General features: G+C 38.1%; 1 protein-coding gene across 10 annotated transcripts in view; it reads right to left on the bottom strand.

Annotated features, from left to right (window-relative positions):
- Positions 1-22,911, bottom strand: part of THOC2 (THO complex subunit 2) — a 127,899-nt gene that overhangs the window by 81,629 nt on the left and 23,359 nt on the right. For all 10 annotated transcript variants that reach the window (XR_009547573.1, XR_009547574.1, XR_009547575.1 and 7 more), the window contains 6 exons: positions 16,112-16,203; positions 14,984-15,035; positions 10,637-10,707; positions 9,457-9,578; positions 8,365-8,498; positions 1,051-1,217 (listed from right to left, as the gene is read on the bottom strand). Coding sequence is in view for 7 of the 10 variants with exons in the window: in XM_060183231.1 (XP_060039214.1) it covers positions 1,051-1,217; positions 8,365-8,498; positions 9,457-9,578; positions 10,637-10,707; positions 14,984-15,035; positions 16,112-16,203 (638 nt within the window). In the remaining 3 variants the exon portion in view is untranslated. The remainder of the gene's footprint in view (positions 1-1,050; positions 1,218-8,364; positions 8,499-9,456; positions 9,579-10,636; positions 10,708-14,983; positions 15,036-16,111; positions 16,204-22,911) is intronic.

Below are 22,911 nucleotides of genomic sequence, written 5' to 3'. Positions count from 1 at the left end.
AAATCTAAAGCATATCTACATTTCCAACTTAATTTCTAATCTCATTTTCCCCACATATTTTTATAATCCAGACCACATGAGATTCTTCAGTCTGTTAAGTCTGTTCATACTACCACATCTTCAGTCAGGCTACTTGTTATTTTTATACAGAAAACTCTCAAGAAACCCATACTCATTTTTCAAGGACCAATGGTGGAAATGTAAATTGGTCCAACTCCTGTAAAAAGCAGTCTGGAGAACTCTCACAAAACTAGAAATGGACCTAACCCTATGACCCAGCAATTCCACTCCTGGAAATATATCCTACGGCATCAAACACACTTGTCCAAAAATATCTCTATATACTTATGTTCATCGCAGCACAATTTGTAATGGTCAAAACCTGAAGTAACCCAAGTGTCCAAGAACAGATGAGTGGCTGAAAAAAGTTATGGTATATACACATAATGGAATTCCACTCAGCTATTAAAAATAAATTCATCTTCTTCACTTAATCTTATATGGAGCTTGAAGGAATCATGTTAAGGGTGATAAGCCAGAAAAAGAAGGATGACTATGGGATGATCTCACTCACAGACTGAAGTTGAGAAATAAGTACATAAGGGAAAATGAAAAGCAGAATTTGGATTGGGTTTGGTGTACTGCACCAAAATAAAGGACGGGGAGTGGAGGTTTAGGGGAGGGTTTCAGATCCTGGAGCATAGTGGGGGAGGACCTAGGTGGAAGGTTAGACTGTCTTACAAAAAACTGAGAAATTAACACATGTACCAACAACAGTATTTACTAGTGAATGTAAATCAATCCCAATTTAAAAAAATCTTCCCCTAATTCATCTTTCAAGAGACAAAAATGAATACACGTTCCTCTAGGTTTTCATATTATATCATTAGTACTAATACAGTACTTTCTCGCTGTCTCCTTGACTAGAATGACTGAACTGAAATTGATAATGTACAAATAAAATTTAAATTGGACTGCACACATAAAATCATGAAATTAACCTGTAGATAAATACACATATGTATGTAAACATAAAAACACACGTTTTACCTGATAAAACTTAAATTTGAAACCAAGAATATGACACAGTGTTTGCGGTTCACACATACTCATGTAAGATTCTAATAAAGATATAAAGAAGTCATCATGTTCTGGCCTGCATTCAAATACTTCTAAAATGACATCCAAAACTCTATTGGGATCCAGATTAAAGCATCCTGCAACAGATAAGATACACACAAATTCAAATGTGATTATACATAATTTCTAGTAAAGCCAATAGCTTTAAGGGGTAATCTATATAACAAAGTAAACAACTTGTTTTTCAAGTTTGTTGCCCTTGCCTCAAAGGGAAATCATTATTGGCAAGACTGTCAAGTTCATTCTCCAAATTTACACGAGATAGTGACTTGCCCAAGATCACAAAGTGGATTTATGATAGGACTGCACTAGGAGCTTATTAACTCAATTACACTTCCTTTTTTGTCATAACATATCGTCAGTTTTTGACTAAAAAAGTTAGTGAAAGAGATCTCTATTTTTAATTCTTAGCAAGATATGAAAATCAAACAGTGCATTATAAATTTTCATGCAGAACTATTTCAAATGTTGATTGAAAAGCTAAAAATCCAGGTTCACAAAAGTAAGCCATCATCATAGAATCATTTTTAAATTTATATTACTTATACAATAAAATTACAAAATATGATTATCACTGATTTAAACTTATGGTTTAGTATTCTAACAATATTGAAGAGGTAAGAGAACATGAAAAAATTAAGACACAACAATGGAATGTAGATAATAAGAGCAAAGAAAGAAAAAAACATAGGACTGGTGGAGGCAGAGCCAAGATTGGCTACATGAAGACAACTGTAGGCAAACTCTCCTCAAGATACCTCTTCAGATTCTTGCATCTCTGAATGCAAACAAACTTTCCAAAAAAGTAGAAGATAAATAGCAGAGTAAAGAATACAAAGAAACCACACACACACACACACACACTTTTAACATGTTTATGAATAGCAAAGAGTACTGAAAAGGACAAAGGCCAGCGGTGAGTTTTCTGTCTCTCCTCTACTCTCCCCCCACCCCAAGTCCAGAAGCCTGCTGATGCAGGAAGGCCTCTGCATTCCAAGGGATGCCCCCACTCCACCCCCATACACACCCCCATTATTACTGCAAAAGAGATGCCTAACTGTGTTCCAGAGGTAGATTGCAGATCCCTGCAGGAAAGTCTGCTACTATCTGTATCTTGGACTTCTGAAAGCAGTAATGCAGCTACCCTAAAGTCACCTGTTTCAGCACACTACTAGAGGGTTTACCAGACACCCCTTTTATGAACTTGTTTAAGCAAACTGTCTAGGGAGTGAGACCTTGACTGCCAGCAGCTTGCTATTCCTGGAAAACTCTTGGGGAGGTGAACTGTTAGCAGATTTGAGGAGTGAATTACAGGGAACTGTTTGTGGCCGCCAAAGGCAAGGAGACTGAACCTCCCAAGGAGAATATCTTCTGTCAAACCTTCCTCAAGACAACCAGGAGCCACTCCTTCAACCTAGAACTGTAGCCCCGCCCACTCATCACTACAACAGACTTACAAATATACGTGCTTCGGGAACTTGAAGCTCCACCAGACCAATGTTCTCCCTAATGGTAAGAGGGGAACTAGTTTGATACCAACCTATGCCAGGACCACTATACACTAACACATTGCCTTTACAATAGCCACCCCGACTCTACCTCTCATCTTCCAGAAGCACTGGTATCACCATGAAACAAAAGCTCTACCCACTTGAGACACATCACATGGTGGCTGGCTTCAGAAGTCCTAAAACCAGAAGACCAGAGAGCCTCAAACTATACCTGAACAGCAACACAGCTAACCATTGGCCTACACGACTTTCTTGGCAAAAGTTTCAGCTACAACCAGGATCTACATCCCAAAGTGATCAATAGTCACAGTTACAATGAGATACTGCTTCACTCTGGTGAGAATGTTATACATCAGAAAGGATAGCAACAACAAATGCTAGAGAGGTTGTGTGGACAAAGGAACACTCCTGTACTGATGGTGGGACTGTAAAGTAGTCCAACCCCTTTGAAGAGCAGAGTGGAGAACTCTCACAACCTACTCTATGACCCAGTAATTCTTCTCCTGGGAATATAGCCCAAGGAATCAAACATGCCCATTCAAAAATATCTGTGTATACCTATGTTCATAGCAGCACAATAGCCAAAACCTGGAAGTAATCAGGTGTCCAACACAAATGAGTGGCTAAAAAAGTTGTGGCATATATACACACTGAAATGAATACTAATCAGCTATTCTTCTTCTAGCGTTTGAGAATGATGAATTCATCTTGGATGGAACTTTAAGTGAGATGAGACAGAAAGAGAAGGATGAATATGGGGTGACCTCACTCATGGATAGAAGTTGAGAAATAAGAACAGAAAAGGGAAACACAAAGCAGAACTTGGACTGGGTTTGCTGTATTGAACCAAAGTAAAGGACTCAGGGTGGTAAGGGGTCCACCTGGTGCATGAAGATGGTGGTGGAAGAACTAAACTAGGGGGTGAGTGTTTTGCAGAAAACTGAGCATTTTTACACATGTACAAACAACTGTATCTACTATAAACCACTAATCGCCTCCCCCCCAATTAAAGAAGCTATATAACTAAAATATAGCAAAGTAAAGATGTGTTGAATATGTACTCAAGCCTACTTCTCATTCCTAATATAGAGGTAAGGTAAAATGGACAATCAACATAGATTTGACAAACATTCTTATCAGGAATCCTACATCATTATTTCTAAATACATTTGGCTTCAGCATAATTCTTTAATAAACATCCCTACCACCCATCCTTCTCAATACATTATTACTTCTATTTGCATTTGGTTTCAGCGTAACTATTGTTACCGTGTGCTTACCATAATTATAGTGCTGTCAATTGATGTATGTACATTTATGAGAAGATAATCATTAAATATCACAAAAAAGAGATAGAAATGATTTCAACAATATAGGCAATTCCACCTACCATTCCTCTCAATAAAATGTATTTTCATGACCCAGAGGGAGTATTTTCTTTCTCTTTTTTTCTTTTTTTTTTTTTTTTGCCTCCAGGATTCTCACTTGGTGCCTGCACTATAAATATACTGCTCCTGTGGCCAATTTTTCATTATTTCTTTATTTATTCATTTTGGATAGGACAGAGAGAAATTGAGAGCTATGGGGAAGACAGAGAGGGGAAGACAGAGGGGGATGGGAGGTGGGGGGGGAGAGAGAAAGATAGATACCTCCACACCAACTTCACTGCTTGTGAAGCAACCCCCATGCAGATGGGGAGTCGGGGGCTGGAACCAAGATCCTTCTGCTTTGCATTATGTGCTCTTAACCCATTGTGCCTCTGCCCGGCCCAGCCCCCTAGAGTGAGCATTTCCAATTTGGTGTCTCTCCAATTACTCAGCTCCCACCTGCCTACCTAATGTATCAAGATGAAAGGAATTCTAGTATTTTAAATTACATGATTTTTATTAGATACAGGCTGAAAGTGCAAGCAAATCACTTCACTAAAGCAAGCAAGTAAGATGAAGACAAAGGAGGAGGAGGAGGAGGAAACTGTTGAAATTAGGGGATGTTAGGCCTAGAAGCAAAATTTTGGAAAGTGGGAAAAATTTTAAAAGTTCTCTCACTTTCAGGGTTATCAAAAGACTCTGAAACAACCACATTTATTTACATTTTGGTAAAAGGTAAAACTAAATACCTAATTTGAGAAGGGAATTTACTGTCATTTCATATTGTTTCCATTTAGTATTAATATATGATATATAAGCTAAAACTTGGAGGCGGGAGTAGATAGCATAATGGTTATGCAAAGAGACTCTCATGCCTGAAGCTCCAAAGTCCCGACTTAAATCCTCCACACCACCATAAGCCAGAGCTGAGCAGTGCTCTGGTTAAAAAAAAAAGACTGGGCTCAGCAGAATTTATGTAACATGACTGGAATAATATGAATTACCAACTATTATTAAAACAATTTTCTTCCAGTTGTCAAATTAAAAAAAAGAAAATTCCTATATAACATTTTTATTGCCACCAGTATTATGGCTGGGACTTAGTGCCTGCACTACAAACTCACTGCATCTAGTAGCTATTTATCCTTTTTTTTTTTTTTGTATAGGAAACAGAAAATGGGGAGGGGTTAGAGGGGAAGATAGAAAGATACTGGCAGGGACTTGGGCAGTAGCGCAGCTGGTTAAGTCTGCGTGGCACAAAGCACAAGGACGGGTGCAAGGATCCTGGTTCAAGCCTCCAGCTCCCCACCTGCAGGGGAGTCACATCACAGGTGGTGAAGCAGGTCTGTAGGTGTCTATCTTTTTCTCCCCCCCCCCCCGTCTTCCCCTCCTCTCTCTATCCTATCTAACAATGACGACATCAATAACAACAACAATAATAACTACAACAATAAAAAACAACAAGGGCAACAAAAGGGAAAAAATAAATATAGAAAAGAAAAGAAAGGGTGGGGGCATAGCATAACAGGGTGGGGGTATAGCATAATGGTTATACAAAGACTTTCATGCCTGAGGCTTTCAAGTCCCAGGTTCAATCCCCCATACCACCATAAGCCAGAGCTGAGCAGTGCTTTGGTTAAAATAAAATAAAAAATAAAAAAAAAGAAAAGAAAAGAAGAGAAAAGAAAAGAAAAGAAAAGAAAAGAAAAGAAAAGAAAAGAAAAGAAAAGAAAAATACTGGCAGACCTGTTTCACTGCTCCTGAAGCATCCTCCCTGCAGATGGGGAATGGTGGCTCAAACCTGGGTCCTTGTGCATGAAGCAGTGCGTGTTTAACTGGGTGCACCACAGCCCAGCCCCCAATATACCATATTTAATAAGAGGGGATTTCCAGAGCTATTTCTATTAACTCTGCCCAAAAAAATGTCTACAAATGCAGTATGTCTTCTTTTTATATAGTTTAAACTTAACACAATTTCTATTTCTCATATCTTGACCAAAAAAAAAAAAAAAAAAAAAAACTAAAACAGAATTTGTCTTACTGGGGGCAAAAAGGTCCAAATTTTCATAAATTCTCAGAGATGTAACCCAAAAGTTCTAGGGTGAAAACTAAATATTTTGCCTCTTTCCACATCTCCAAAGAAGCAAGGCCTGTAAGTATAAAAGTTACTATGAAACAGCAAATGAAATGTTTTTAATGCTGCTACTGTAAATATAAAATGCAAAATGGAAAAACTACTTTGCAAAGCTGGCAGTTTTCTTAAAGTTAAACTTACACATACCATATGATTCCTAAATTTCTACCTGAGAATTATGTGTCTACATCCAGAAAAAAACTTCAACATAAATATTTTAGACAAGCTCATCAAATATTCACAATTGCAAATGGGTAAACAAAGTATAGTACAATATAGTCATAGTATGTGCAATATAATGCTACTCAACAGCCAGGCAATAAGCAATACATGGATGAGTCAAGACTATGCTGAATGAAAAAAGCAAGACCAAAAAAATTTTAAAAATTAAAAAAAAAAAAAAGGGAACCATTTAAAAGAGTTCTAGATACCCCACACCTATGGACATCTAAGCCTCAACAAATTTCTCTCTGTCCTATAAAGATTTCAAAATAGTAAAACTGAATATAATAAATAAATAAGAATAATATATTTTTTAAGAAATAAAAGCAAGCTTGTTATATCAACCTTCAGTTTTCAACTAACATTTTGCCATTGAGCCCACTTATTATAATTTTTTTATTAAACTACTGTGTTTCTTAATCTGTTTCCATCAGGAAATTTTTCATACTTTCTCTGACCTTGGAGACTTTCTCTTCCATTTCAGTTATACCAGTGAGCATCACTGGGGCTGCTTTGAAATCTTAAGTAGGAGATATGAATATTATATTTGAATTTTCCACTGAAGTCACATTTTATAATTATGTAAAGATTTTTCCATATTTGTGTTGAGATTTATTTGTGAGAGGTGAGTTCTTCTATTTCCTCATTATATCCAAAGGTCCTTGGAGACCTAGGTTAAGAAGTCTGTGCTCTAATGGGCCTGGACCATGTTTCCCTAGCTCTTCACTACAAACGTCTATGGACTGTACTCCTTTTATACAGGGTAGAAGAGCAGGCATGACCGCAGTGGGGACAGGCAGCTTGGTTGTTGGTGAGTAGGCACTTCCTGTGAGGGTCCAAAAGAGGAGCAAGCCTTTCCCAGAAGGACCCATAAAAGTTATGGAAAGCATTTCCTTTTTTAAAAAATTATTTTATTAATTGGATAGAGACAGTCAGAAATTGAGAGGGAATGGGGGAAAGGAGAGAGAGGGAGAGGGAGTGGGAGTGAGAGACCTGCAACACTGCTTCACCACTCACAAAGCTTTCCCCCTGCAGGTGGGGGTACCAGGGACTCAAACCCAACCCCTTGTGCACTGTAATGTGTAAGCTCAATCAGGTATGCCACTACTGGCCCCAGAAAGCATTTCTATGGGGCACAATGGGAAACTGCTGTGCTTTCTAGAAACACCGTCCCAACATTCTAAGGCAGACAGGTGCAAGACATTGCCACTGTGAGAGGGAGCACTTCTGATAGTCCTGCCAAGCTGAAGTGGGGCCTCTGCTACAGTATTCTCCTAGGCGTTGCAAATACTACTAGGGAAAGTTGTCATGTGGGGTTGAAGTGATAACCCATACATCCCATGAGGTCTGCTAAGCTTTAGAAAACCATGCAGGGGGAGTCAGGCGGTAGCGCAACAGGTTAAGCCCACATGGCGCAAAGTGCGAGGACCGGTTAGGATCCTGGTTCGAGGCCCCGGCTCCCCACCTGCATGGGAGTCGCTTCACAGACGGTGAAGCAGGTCTGCAGGTGTCTCTCTGTCTCTCTTCCTCTCTATCTTCCCCTCCTCTCTCAATTTCTCTGTCTCTATCCAGTAACGAAAAAAAAAAGAAAAAAAAGAAAAAGAAATCCATGCAGGTCTGTATGAACATACTGGTACCAAGGAAAAAGTTCATATTCAGTCTCCTGGGTCTATATGCCTGTTACTGTGGCAAAAATCACAGGTTGATCAGGTCTATGAAAGTGACTGATACTATAGCAAATGCACACAACATTGCATACATCTATGTCAACAACTGGCACAGAAACAAAACTGCACGCCTCCAACAAGTTGTTCAGGTAACTGACACTAGGACCACAGAAAGTCACACTGGTCTATTTCAGCAACTAGTGAAATCTCATTTCTTAAGGGAACACACAAACACACACACTACAGTGAATGTAGTTATTGTCTCTGAATATTCTCCAATGATTAAAAAATCTTAACACATACTATGTAGATACATATCTTACCTATTAAAGACTTTATATTTTCTAAAATTAAATCACTAGTAATATTTCCAGATAAATCCTGCCCCAATTCAGCAATCAGCTTGGCATAACCTTCATTCTCTTCTCTTAACAAGTTGAATTTCTGTTGCTTGTAACTGAAATTAAATATCACAAAGGGAACAAAATTAATTTCAAATTACATACTTACATAAGAGTAACATTATCGAAGTAACATTATCTCTGCTATATACAATAATCATTAGAATGACTGTTCTAAGTTTACCTCTTTTAAGGTAGAAAATAAAAGTACATTAGTCATACAGGGAAAATCACTAGTAAAAAAAAAGATATTGCTAATATCAGAGAATAGTAGCATACTACTACTTATCTCAATAAGAATAAGTATAACCAGTTGTAAATCATTTCACTGGTAACAATAAAAGCACTATTATTTTAGCTTCTCATAGAGGAAAAATTAACATTGGCTTCACACAGGTAAAGTTTACAATTGACTCAATAGTTTTATGCTAGGGGCCAAGTGGTGGCACTTCTGGTTGAGTGCACATTACAATGCACAAGGACCTGGGTTCAAGCCCCTAGTCCCCACCTGCAAAGGAAGGGGAAGCTTCATGAGTGAAGCAGTGCTGTGGGTGTCTCTGTCTCTCTCTCCCTATCTCCCCCCTTCCTCTTGATTTCTGGCTATCTCTATCCAATAAAGATAATTTTTTTAAAAAAACTTTAAAATAATAGTTTTATGCTACTTTGAAAGGAAAAAAAAAACAAGACATGATTATATCAACAAAACTGCCTTTAGAAATTTCTAATATTGGGGCCAGGTGGTGGCGCACCTGGTTGAGCACTCATGTTATAGTATGCAAGGGCCCAGGTTTGAGCCCCTGGTCCCCACCTGCAGGGGGAAAGCTTCACAAGTGGTGAAGCAGTGCTGCAGGTGTCTGTCTCCCTCTCTAGTTCCCCCTTTCCTCTCAATTTCTAACTGTCTCTATCCAACAAATAAAGCTACAAAAATTAAAAAAAAGAAATTTCTAATATTCAAAATAAGAACTGAAAGTCCTCTTCAGGTATATGATATAATACAAAGATACCTGTACTTACAAGAGTTTTGTCTTGATTTTAACTGTCTTTTGATTGAACTGCTGTGACTGCTTGATAAGGCCTAATGATTCCAAAGTTTCTGGATCCAGGCGTTCCTTAAGAACTGTGTCTGAAACTAAATACTGTATTAAAAAATATTAAAGATAATTTATTCCTTAGCATTCCAACTATGCATTAACATTCTTAAACATAGTCACATTTTATAAATACGTATAGATACCAATATTTTATAATAATGTTTAAATACTTAATGCAGCTGGGAAAGTACCAGTCAGTAGAGTGCTGGACTTACATGCCTAAGAAAGACTTCGGTTCCTTCTCTCCTCCCCCTCTCACAAATAAATAAATCTTTAAAATAATAAATAAATCTTTTTAATGTTTATTCATTTATTTTCCCTTTTGTTGCCCTTGTTTTTTATTGTTGCTGTAGTTGTTGTCGTCGTCGTAGTTGCTGGATAGGACAGAGAGAAACGGAGAGAGGAAGGGAAGACAGAGAGGGGGAGAGAAAGATAGACACCCACTGCGCTACCGCCCGACTCCCAACAAATAAATCTTTAAACACACACAGAGAGATATACCATCCATGGAAATCAATAGGTAGTTGGCCTGGTAAAGCACACACATTGCCATGTGAAAGGACTCAGATTCAAGCCCCAGACCACCATGTGGGAGCTCCTGTGCGGTGAAGCTTCACAAGCAGTAGAAATAAATGGTGGTGCAGTCAAATCCTTCTCTCTGTCTCTCATCCTCTCATTTAGAAAAACAAAAAAAAAATAGCAGGAATGGTGAAGTCATGTGAGCACTAAGTCCTAGCAATAACTGAGGAGGGTGGGGGAGGGTACAAAGCCTGTCCCAATCAATTCTAATTACTTGACAAGATGATTATACCTTTTTTAAGTTAGGTACTTAACAGAACAGAGAATAGCAAGGTTCTTTTAAATTTACCTTGTAGATGTATACAGCATATATATATATATATAATTACATAAAATCACAAATATATACAACTTCAGTGGCACAGCAGCATGACTACTTTATAGAACATGTATAATATTACAGAGCGTTCCATGGCAAAACCCAAACCTCACCTAATAATGAATAATCAAATGATTATTTATGAGTAACTGTAAGTACAACTATTCATTGTTAAATTGAGGGGAAAAATATTTTTATAACTTACCAAACATGCTAATACCAACTGTGTAAAATAGTCTCTCTTGCTTTTTTCTTCTAAACAATTTGTCTCAATATCTATAATGGCAAACAAACAAAAAAAAAAAGAAATGTTGATTGATTTTTCTAGACTCTCCCTAGTATATATTATAAGGTACTTGTTTTCTTTAAAATGACCTTAGTGTAAAATGACTCATGAATTTGTAGGAAAATGTTAAACTATGGTAAGCAGGAACTGTCCTCTATATACCTATGAATTAACCTCAGAATTAATCTATCGAACAGTAGAGACTGACCTTTTGATCACTGACATAGCCATGAGTTATATGCTATGTCACTAGAAGCAACCAAATTTCAAAAAGACTTTTCAAAAATGGAGATAGTCAAGTCCAAATGACCACAGATGCTAAAGAGATGTATTCCTTAGGTGAAAAGATGAATTGGAAACAACAAAATTTTCTTAACACTGAAAATATTATTCCTGATGTAGATCAAACCCTTGGTCTTGGCCACCTTGTTACTATGTTCTAGCCAAGTTGTCTGGCCTCAAAAAGTATTAAAAGATGTCTTTAACATCCTGTTTTGAATTACAATTCTAGTCAGCAAGTTTATTCAAGGTGCTTGGTTTCTTCCCACTGATATATTTTAAAACTGAGACTACTTCAATGAGTTTCAGTAAATATTCAGAAAATTTGTCAAACAATTTTATGATCTGGGGCTAGGAAGATAGCATAATAGTCATGCAAATGACTTTCATTCCTGAGGCTGAGATCCCAGATTAAATTAAACAATATCCTCGCTATAAACCAGGGCTGAGCAATAAACTAGTTAAAAGGGGGGGGTCTGATTTATCAAAAGTATAAAGGAAATAAATGTTTGCTCTAATGTCAAACATTCAAAACTTCAGCCACTATAGTCAACATGTGCTGCTATAGAAATAAGACACATATTTTAGTGATGAAAATATCCTCTAAGGGTTCTAGAGTTCTCCCTAATTAAACCTACCTAATACTGCTTTGCTTCGGTTTACTTTCTCATACCATCAAAAGAAAGGGAGTTTAATCATCAAGCAAACCTAAATGTTTTTGGCCCTTCTCCATTACTCCTCCTTGGACATTTCCCAATATGCATGGTCACTATAGCTAAGCACACTATCAGTTTATGGTATTAACACATCATTTACACAATGACACTCATGTAACACTTTTAATCCCTGAATATATCTCATCAGTTCCTTCCAGGGACTCCTAGTTATTTCCCCATTATGTGATCTCCTGGTCATTCTTCAGTCTAAACTTTCAAGGATAAACTTTCATGAGAGGTTTAAACTTTCATGAGAGTCTAAACTTTCATGAGAGGTTTGAAACAAACCAGGCTCATACTTTTAATCAACATCTTAAAAGTGCCTAAAATAGATTTTACTATTCCTAAAATTCCTAAAAATCAGACTACCCAAGTAGCAGGTTAGTAAAGTCTGTTCTCCCTTTAGTTTTCTTTGCTGGGGCAGAGATAGCATAATAGTTATGCAAAGAATCTCTCATGCCTGAGGCTCCCAAGTCCCAGGATCAATCCTCCACACCACCATACCCCAGAACTGAGCAATGGCCTGGTAAGAAAAAAAACAAAACTTTCTCTGGGTGCTGACCATGTTGGGAAATGCTCAACAGGACCTCAGTAAATATCTTAGTTGATCTATCAGTATAGAACTCTATTATTTCAATTATGCTTCCCAGTTTTCTTTATTCTTTTTTATCCTAGTTAAGGAAACTGTTCTAACAGTTCACTTATCCCTGACTCCTCAACCCTAAATCAGTACCTATTTAGTTCTCTTGAATTTCCCTATGATTTTGCTTTAAAAGAGGGCTCCTTCATTTCCAACTCTAGTCCCCAGTATAACCAACCACCTACCGAAGCTTAAAGGTTCCATTTATATATATTTAAATCCATGTTTCCCATCAAACAATCCTTTTCAAGTTAATATAGTTCTCAAGTCCCTTCACCTTTCCATGATTAAGTCTTTTAAAGACAATTACTATCTTTTTTTTTCTTTTTTAAATATTTATTTATTTATTTATTCCCTTTTAATGCCCTTGTTTTCTAGTTGTGGTTATTGTTATTGGTGCCGTTGTTGGATAGGACAGAGAGAAATGGAGAGAGGGGGGAGTACAGAGAGGGGGAGAGAAAGACACCTGCAGACCTGCTTCATCGCCTGTGAAGCGACTCCTCTGCAGGTGGGGAGCCGGGGGCTCGAATCCAGAGTCTTATGCTGGTTCTTGCGCTTTGCACCATGTGCGCATAACCTGCTGCGCTACCGCCCGACTCCCAAGACAATTACTATCTTAACTAGGAAAGTATAGCACTGGTTGCTCTTACAACTTTCAAAATATTAGAAACGGCCAGGTATAATCTCAGTGGTAGAGTACACATGACACACATGTATGTGGTCCTGGAATTACAGCATGGCACCACAAAGAGTAAGGAAATAAAACATTCCAAATGCAAAAGGTAATAAAATATATAAATGGGGTGTTGGTGGAGGAAAGATCATGGAAACCAGATTTCAACTCAGCCCTACAGAAGTGTGTCCTTGAAAATCACTTCTGAATTTCAATTTCCTGATCTATACACTTGGCTTTACAGAACACAGGGATTAAAATGAAATTAAAAGTTTAACATAATGTCTAGAGCATAGACAGTGCTAGAAATATGGCACCTACATTATTATAGCTATTATTGTGATTATCATTATTATCATCATTATTAGAGATAACTCACATTCTTATTCTTTTTCCCCTACCTTTGTCTGGGGTCACCCTTGGATCATTTTTTTTTTCTGTCAAGGGTGGGGGTGGGTGAATGAGGGGGCAGGTGAGGGAAATTCTCTTTCCAAGTTTGTCGTCCTAATCGTGCTTGTAAAAATGGACTGGATAGGCTAAAAGAAATTTCCCAAGAGCAACCAAACATCATCTTCATGAATTCATGTTACTAGTAAAAAGCAATGACTTGTAACAATAATTCATATTATTAAAGAACTGTGATGGGAGAATATACCCTAAAAAGTCAGTTAGGAGAACTTAGTAGTAACTACCAACTGATGACTAACCTAAAATATAAAGTACATCCTCACACTAACAAGGAAAAACAGTATACATAAAATGGTACTCAAAATTCAGTGTTTTAGTCTTCTAAATTAACAGTAAACAAGTAATTTTTAAAAAATTGAAATGTATCATGTTACAATTACTTGTAACATATGTAATGTTTTTATTGCCTGCCTTAAAATTTAAGCTTAAAGATTTTAACAATGGTGGCATAATGTAACCCAATAGAGAGCTGAGCATTATCATTCAAATAAGGACAGTTTTAAGATAAAATGGCACTATGAATAATTATGCCAGGAACAATAAACAAAACAAGAACATATGTTCACCCCAACACTAGTACATTTTTCCATTTATAATTCAAGAGTACATATACATTTAGACTTATTACCAATATTATTGCCTTTATGAAATGTTAAATTTCAGGGTGTTGGGTATATATATATATTTGCTGACATCAAAGTCTAGAATCTCAGTAAAACATTTAAGAAACCTAATTCCAAGAATTAATATTCATAAACTGAAATAATACATTCCAGCTTGGCAAACCCTCAAAGAATGTCTTATTTTAAAGTGAATATTCTGTCTGGCAGTGCTTTCTATTAGAAGCAAATTACAGAAAGCATCCAGCTGACAGGAAAAAAATGTTCAAAGTTATTTTAATTTAATCCTAAGACAAGAGAAATAAATGTATAACCTAAACTCCATGCCTCCTATGGAAGGTGGCTACCTTTTGCTCTAAGTCAAAGAAATATCCACTTTTTTATGTTCCATAATTTTTTATTTATTCTAGACAAAATATTTTTTTTATTCTGGACAGAAGATGCTATCCCCAAAGATGATTTTCATCATCAAAAGAAAACTTTTTTGATTACTTTGGGTATCCTAAGTTTGGGATTCTGACAGTCACTGAAAACCTAAACTAAATAAAGACTAATTAATTATATGGTTACTAAATATGAATAATTCAGACTAACTTCAGAAAACTTGACTTTATTTTTTCTTGGAATGACTTAAATTAGTTCAATGCTATAAAAAGGTACATCTAAAAAAAAAAAAAAGCTCAGTTTCTTGAATCGTACACTAAGGTGACTTGACTTATACTCATATTTGACTCATAATACTAAATTCTCCATAAAGTAAATAATAAGCTCTACATTTATACACATTTGTAAAACTCTTAAAATATTTAAGACTACATATTAGTTTACCAAACAGCACTTTTTACATGAAAACAAAGGCTTAATACCTACCTAATATGCAGAATACGTCAGCAAGAATGGATGGCATATCCTCACGAAATTCCTAATTTAAAAAAATTGTCCACAGTAAATATTAGAATAGCACACCAGCAAATGTAATGGTTTCAGAATACTCTTCAGTAAAACTTAAAAAAACTAAAACATCTACACTGTGTTTACTAATAAAAATTTTTTAATGCTCCATAATATAGAATAGTTTTGACATATTTAAATGTCTAACTAAAGGGAAAAATGGTCACTATATAAAACATAAGATATGCTTCTGTAGCTAAGACTCAGGACAGTGAGCAATGTGATTATGAGACGGCTATGACAAAAAACGGCTGTGACAAAGATACCTCAGCTATCGAAGTATATATATATATATATATATATATATATATATATATCAATCACATATCACTAAGGACACAAAGGGAAAAAAGGAAGCTAAATAAAAGCCAAAAATGCAGATATAAAGTTTATTTAGACTATGTATTTTTAATAAATGGGAAAATTATTAGAATCTAGTTCTATGTATATACTGAAATAAAATGACCTTGTTGACCAGACTTTTGACTTAAATTCAGGAACTCACACTCAGATCAGACATTCTATCCACTGTTTCCTAGTCACCAGTCAAATTATTTGCATAGTAGCATCTACATAATTATATTGTTAAATATACCTTGATTTTATTACAAAGCAAACTTTATTCTTTTGCCCTCCGAGCTTACCTAATGTTTTCTGCATTACTCACAATCAGATTAGATATCATATTTTTAAATTATCTTTATTTATTCAGCCAGAAATCAAGAGGGAAGGGAGATATAAAGAGGAAGAAAGACAGAGAGACTCCTGTAGTCCTGCTTAACCACTCACAAAGCTTTCCCCCTGCAGACAGGGATCGGGGGCTTGAACCTGGATCCTGGCGCACTGTAACGTGTGCTCAACCAAGTGCATCACCACCTGGCCCAAGTTATCATTATTTTTAATAAAAATGGCTTACCAAGTATTACTTTAAAATATTCATTGCAGTAAGTTGGAATAAAATAAGTAACACACTTTAAGGATATTTGTATCAATGGTAAAATGAAACATATTATCAATTATTAAATTTAAATACATGTGTATACTTACACTAATGTCAGTGAGAACATTAGATGCCTGTTCATGTTTTAGATTTCCTTTAACTACATGGTATGATAACTCATAGAGAGCTTGCTGAAAATCTGTTGAACATAAAAATAAGAGTGTATGGATACAGTCTTTTGAACATGAAAAGTAGACCCTCTGGAGGGGAGAACTACAGATTTCTTTCTTCTTAGAATCGTTATAAAACACAGACAGCTAGAGATGGGAAGAGAGCACAGTGGTTATGCAAAAATATTTTCATGTTTGAATCACTGGTAAGGATCAACTCTTCATTTACTGACAAATTCATTTATTACCATGAATTATTCCTAAAGGCTAGTCACTAGCTGACAACTGCCTGTACTTTTAATGTTTTCCTCTACATTTTTCCTTCTATTTTCATAAAAATATAATACTAAAAGAAACAGTTAGCCCTGCCTCTATTATATCATAACTAGTTCCCATACTTCCTTCTGGCCTTTTTCTGCTTTTTTGCATACTTAAACTATGTGCACATTAATTGGTATTCCAATGCCAAAACAAACAGTTTTAAGAGCATTTTGTTATGTTACTAAACTATTCAAAATCATTTCCAGTCAACTGAGTCTCAGGGCTAAACTGACAATATATAAAGAATAGCAGTAAAAGAAAACTAAATTCAATCCATAGTCTAGCAGAGAAATTTCTCCCCAAAATTAAATCTCAGGCTGAGAAGATACTAGTTATGCAAATGACCTCCAGGTTCAATCCCCAGGACCACAAGTCAGAGCTGAGCAGTGCTCTGGTTAAATAATCATTTCTTTCTTAAACATCTAAATCTCTTCCACTTCTAATTCTATCGAAATTCAAACTAAAATACCTACATACATACACGTTAAAAAAAAAAAGCATTGTTACACGTCTCAATCATAAACTATCCAAATCACTATTAAATAGCATTGCCTCCTTCCCCTGGGGGGAAAAATGTTTTGGAGAAGAGTTAGCTGCCAGTTGAACACCACTTCCCATCTACTTTTCTTTAGTTTTCTACACTAAAATTTCACCTCCTCTTTCATTAAAAATAGAAAAAAAATCATGTCATGCACATGACCCACGTTCAAGCCTAGCCCCCATCACAATGGAAGAAGCTTCTGTGCAGTAGTATCTTTCTCTTCCTCTATCTGAGAAAGTAAGCTCAGAAATGTAACTCTCCTGCAATGACAGTAAGTAAATATATAAACAAGTATCAAGTAGGTCTAAAAATCAGTGTAAAATAAAGTCAATGCAGGTGGTCGGGTGGTATCTCAAGGACTGGCATAAGGATCCCGGTTCGAGCCCTCAGCTCCCCACCTGCAGAGGGGTCAATTCACAGGTGGTGAAGCAGGTCTACAGGTGTCTTTCTTTACCCCTCTCTGTCTTCCCCTCCTCTCTCCATTCCTCTCTGTCCTATCCAACAACATCAATAACAACAATAATAACTACAACAATAAAAAACAAGGGCAACAAAAAAGGAAATAAATACTTTAAAAAGAAGTCTCTTTGCAGAACCATTATGCTATACCACCACCCTAGGTCTGCAGTTTTCTTTTTTTTTTTTAATATTGATTTATTCCTTTTTTTTGCCTTTGTTTTACTGTTGTAGTTATTATTGTTGTTATTGATGTCGTCACTGTTGGATAGGACAGAGAGAAATGGAGAGAGGAGGGGAAGACAGAGAGGGGGAAAGATAGAAACCTGCAGACCTTTCCAGACTGCTCTCCACAGAGGCTGTACCAATTTACATTCCCACCAGCAATGTAAAAGGGTTCCTCTGTCCCCACATCCTCTCCAGCATTTGTTGCTGCTGTCCTTTTTGATGTATGCCATTCTTGCAGGAGTGAGGTGGTATCTTAGTGTTGTCTTAATTTGCATTTCTCTGACAATCAGTGACCTAGAGCAGTTTTTCATATGTTTGTTAGCCTTTTGGATCTCCTCTGTGGTGAATGTTTTGTTCATTCCCTCTGCCCATTTTTGGATGGGGTCATTTGCTTTTTTGCGGCTAAGTTTGCTGAGCTCTTTATATATTTTGGTGATTAGTTTCTTGTCTGATGTCTGGCATGTGAAGATCTTCTCCCATTCTGTGAGGGGTCTCTCTGTTTGTTTAATAGTTTCTTTGGATGTGCAGAAGCTTTTCAATTTGATGTAGTCCCATTGGTTTGTTTCTGCTTTAGTCTTCCTTGCAATTGGGTTTGATTCATCAAAGATGTCCTTAAGGTGTATGTGGGAAAGTGTTTTACCAATGTTTTCCTCTAAGTATTTGATTGTTTCTGGTCTGACATCTAGGTCTTTGATCCATTTGGAGTTGATTTTTGTTTCTGGTGAGATAAAGTGGTTCAATTTCATTCTTCTGCATGTTTCAACCCAGTTTTCCCAGCACCATTTATTGAAGAGAGCCTCCTTCTTCCATTTAATCCTTTGGGCCCCCTTATCAAAGATTAGATGTCCATAGGTGTTGGGATTTACTTCTGGGCTTTCAATTCTGTTCCACTGGTCTGTGTGCCTATTTTTGTTCCAGTACCATGCCGTTTTGATGATGATGGCTTTATAATATAGTTTAAGGTCTGGGAGTGTGATGCCTCCATTTCTGTTTCTTTTCCTTAGGATGTTTTTGGCAATTCTAGGTGTTTTCAGGTTCCAGATAAATGATTGTAGTGTTTGTTCTATTCTCTTAAAGAAGCTTGGTGGAACTTTGATGGGTATTGCATTAAATTTGTATATGGCTCCTTCCATATGACCCAATAATTCCTCTCCTGGGGTTATACCCCAAGGACTCCATAACACCCAACCAAAAAGAGGTGTGTACTCCTATGTTCATAGCAGCAAAATTCATAATAGCTAAAACCTGGAAGCAACCCAGGTGCCCAACAACAGATGAATGGCTGAGAAAGCTGTGGTATATATACACAATGGAATACTATGCAGCTATCAAGAACAATGAACCCACCTTCTCTGACCCATCTTGGACAGAGCTAGAAGGAATTATGTTAAGTGAACTAAGTCAGAAAGTTAAAGATGAGTATGGGATGATCCCACTCATCAACAGAAGCTGACTTAGAAGATCTGAAAGGGAAACTAAAAGCAGGACCTGATCAAATTGTAAGTAGGGCACCAAAGTAAAAACCCAGTGGTGAGGGGTAGACATGTAGCTTCCTGGGCCAGTGGGGGGTGGGAGTGGGCGGGAGGGATGGGTCACGGTCCTTTGGTGATGGGAATGGTGTTTATGTACACTCCTAGCAAAATGTAGACATATAAATCAGTAGTTAATTAATATGAGAGGGGGAAATCAATTGTATGTCTCAAAGGTTCTCAAAAGACAAACTGAATCTTTTTAATAGATAGGCTACGTATTTGATATGCGGACTCTCTCAAAAGCCTAGACCAAGTAGATTAGAAGCTTCCAATAGCACAGCTATATACAAGATACTGGGTACTGTACAGCAAACCATAACAAAGGGACTTTTCAAAGTTAACCCAATTAACAAATAATGTGATGATAATATTAACTATTGATTGTCTTTTTGAACCCTAAGACAGCAGGAACCTCACATCTTCACTATAGAGCCCCTACTTCCCCCAGTCCTGGCACCCTTGGATAGGGCTCACTTTCCCGTATGCATCTCCCAATCCATACCAAATAATATTGCATCCGCCGATCACAACCTAACCAAAGCAACGATTGCCATCTCAACATGCTTCACCTCAGAATGTATCCAGAGACTTCACGTGTGGAATGACAACCCTTCAGCTTCATTACTCGGGTGAGACCTTTCCTTTTATAGTACACTCTAATTTCATCTCAGGTAGTTCACTTTCTAACAAAGTCCCATAACCTAGACATACAACAGTTTCTGTGAGAGAGAGCTTATGTTCACACGTATCCATAAACTACTGCAAAATATATACCTGAAAGCAGGATTACACTAGAGTTTGCAGTGAGTACCTCCCTAACACTTCCTCTCCACTATTCCAAACTTGGGATCCATGATTGCTCAACAAATTGTTTGGCTTTGTATGTTAACTCTCTTTTCAATCACCAGGTTCCAGATGCCACCAGGATGCTGGCTAGGCTTCCCTGGATTGAAGACCCCACCAATGTGTCCTGGAGCTCAGATTCCCCAGAGACACACCTTACTAGGGAAAGAGAGAGGCAGACTGGGAGTATGGACCGACCAGTCAACGCCCATGTTCAGCGGGGAAGCAATTACAGAAGCCAGACCCTCTACCTTCTGCAACCCTCAACGACCCTGGGTCCATGCTCCCAGAGGGCTAGAGAATGGGAAGGCTATCATGGGAGAGGGTGGGTTATGGGGATTGGGTGGTGGGAATTGTGTGGAGTTGTACCCCTCCTACCTTATGCCTTTGTTCACTAATCCTTTCTTAAATAAAAAATTAAAAAAAAAAAAAGAAAAAAGAAAAAAGAAAAAAGAAACCTGCAGACCTGCTTCACCGCTTGTGAAGCGACTCCCCTGCAAATGGGGAGCTGGGGCCTTGAACCAGGATCCTTATGCTGGTCCTTGCACTTGGCGCCACGTGCGCGCAACCGGCTGCACTACTTCCCGACTCCCCAAGTCTGCAGTTTTTTTTAAGTTTTTTTTTTTAATTATCTTTATTTACTTATTGGATAGAGACAGCCAGAAATGGAGAAGGAAGGGGGTGATAGGGAGGAGAGAGACAGAGAGCCACCTGCAGCCCTGCTTCACCACTCGCAAAGCTTTCCCTCTGCAAGTGGGGACAGGGGCTCGAACCCGGGTCCTTGCGCGCTGTAACATGTGCGCTTAGCCAGGTGCGCCACCGCCTGGCCCTAAGTCTGCAGTTTTCTTTTTTTTTCTTTTTTTTTTTTTTTTTTTTTCCTCCTCCAGGGTTATTGCTGGGCTCGGTGCCTGCACCATGAATCCACCGCTCCTGGAGGCCATTTTTTTTCCCCCTTTTGTTGCCCTTGTTGTAGCTTCGTTGTGGTCATTATTATTGCCCTTGTTGACGCAATTCGTTGTTAGATAGGACAGAGAGAAATGGAGAGAGGAGGGGAAGACAGAGAAGGGGAGAGAAAGATAGACACCTGCAGTCCTGCTTCACCGCCTGTGAAGCGACTCCCCTGCAGGTGGGGAGCCGGGGGCTCGAACCGGGATCCTTACGCTGGTCCCTGCGCTTTGCGCCACATGCGCTTAACCCACTGAGCCACCGCCCGACCCCCAAGTCTGCAGTTTTCTATCTTCATTCCCCTCCCTTCTCAATTTCTCTCTGTCCTATAAGTAAAAATAGGAAAAAATGGCCACTGGGAGCAGTAGGTTCGCAGTGCTGGCACAGAGCCCCATCAATAACCTTGGTGGCCAAAAAGAAATCAATTAAAAAATGCAGGGGGGGGGCTGGGTGGTAGCGCAGGGGTTAAGCGCACATGGCACAAAGCACAAGGACCAGCATAAGGATACCGGTTCAAGCCCCGGTGAAGCAGTTCTGAAAGTGTCTATCTTTTCTCCTCATCTCTGCCTTCCCCTCCTCTCTCAATTTCTCTCGGTCCTATCCAGCAACAATAATAACAAGGATATAAACAAGGGCAACAAAAGGGGAAAAATTAAAAATGCAGGGTACATATACACATGTATCCATAAATTAGGGAGAACTGTATGCCTCAAAATGAAAGTGCTCAATATTCTGCTGTGATTTGACTTAAACTTAAGCTCAGCAAGCAAGTAAAAGGAGATACCATAAAGGAGATACCATAATGTGTCTGATCAAATATTTACTATTCAGGCCTCCAAGATATCTCCCTCCCCTACCACCTACTTCACTTCCCTCAAACACTACTCAGTTAACTACACAAAAGTAAGAGATATCCCCTAGTCTCTTCTGACAGCAACAGCATTAATGTCACCCCTTTGATAATCTTTAGAAGAAATACTGTATACAATTGGCCAAGAAAAAAAAAAAAAAAAGCACATACATCAGGGAGTCCAGTGGTAGCGCAGCAGGTTAAGCGCACGTGGCGCAAAGCACAAGGACTGGCATAAGGATCCCGGTTCAAGCCCCCAGCTCCCCACCTGGAGGGGAGTCGCTTCACAGGCGGTGAAGCAGGTCTTCAGGTGTTTGTCTTTCTCTCCCCCTCTCTGTCTTCCTCTCCTCTCTCCATTTTTCTCTGTCCTATCCAACAACGACATCAATAACAACAACAGTAACTACAACAATAAAAAAAAAACCAAGGGCAACAAAAAGGAATAAATAAGAAAGAAAAAAAAAAACCACATACATCAACTAAAGGACAATTATTGTCCCCTATGACAACATCTACTATAATTATCAAACAAGTAAAATGTTTACTGCATTTTAACTTAAGGGTAACTTAGATCGCACTTAACCCTAGGTCTATTCCCAACTTGAGGCCAGATCCTATAAACTCAAAACCAGTTTGGATACAACAAATGACACTCAGTGACTTAACTGGGAGAAAGTCTAACCTCCTCAGATAAAGAAAGGACACAAAAACTGGCTAAGAACAAAAGACTATTTCACCTAATTATGGTCATTTGGGGGAAATTTTTTTTATTATCTTTATTTGATAGAGACAGCCAGAGGAAGGGGGATATAGAGACTTCCAGAGGAAGGGGGATATAGAGAGGGAGAGGGACAGAGACATACCTGCAGCCCTGCTTTACCACTTGTGAAGCTCTCTCCCTGCAGGGACCAGGGCCTTGAACCCAGGTCCTTGCTCATTGTAACATGTGTGCGCAACCAGGTGCGCCACCACCTGGCCCCACATGATGGTCACCTCATCATCTGAGGCTCTAGTCAGGGAA

This window comes from Erinaceus europaeus, chromosome X (genome assembly GCF_950295315.1).
Source record: "Erinaceus europaeus chromosome X, mEriEur2.1, whole genome shotgun sequence".
Taxonomy (NCBI): Eukaryota; Metazoa; Chordata; class Mammalia; order Eulipotyphla; family Erinaceidae; genus Erinaceus; species Erinaceus europaeus.
The sequence above is the reverse complement of the archived record's forward strand: the minus strand, read 5'-3'. Positions and strand labels throughout refer to the sequence as shown.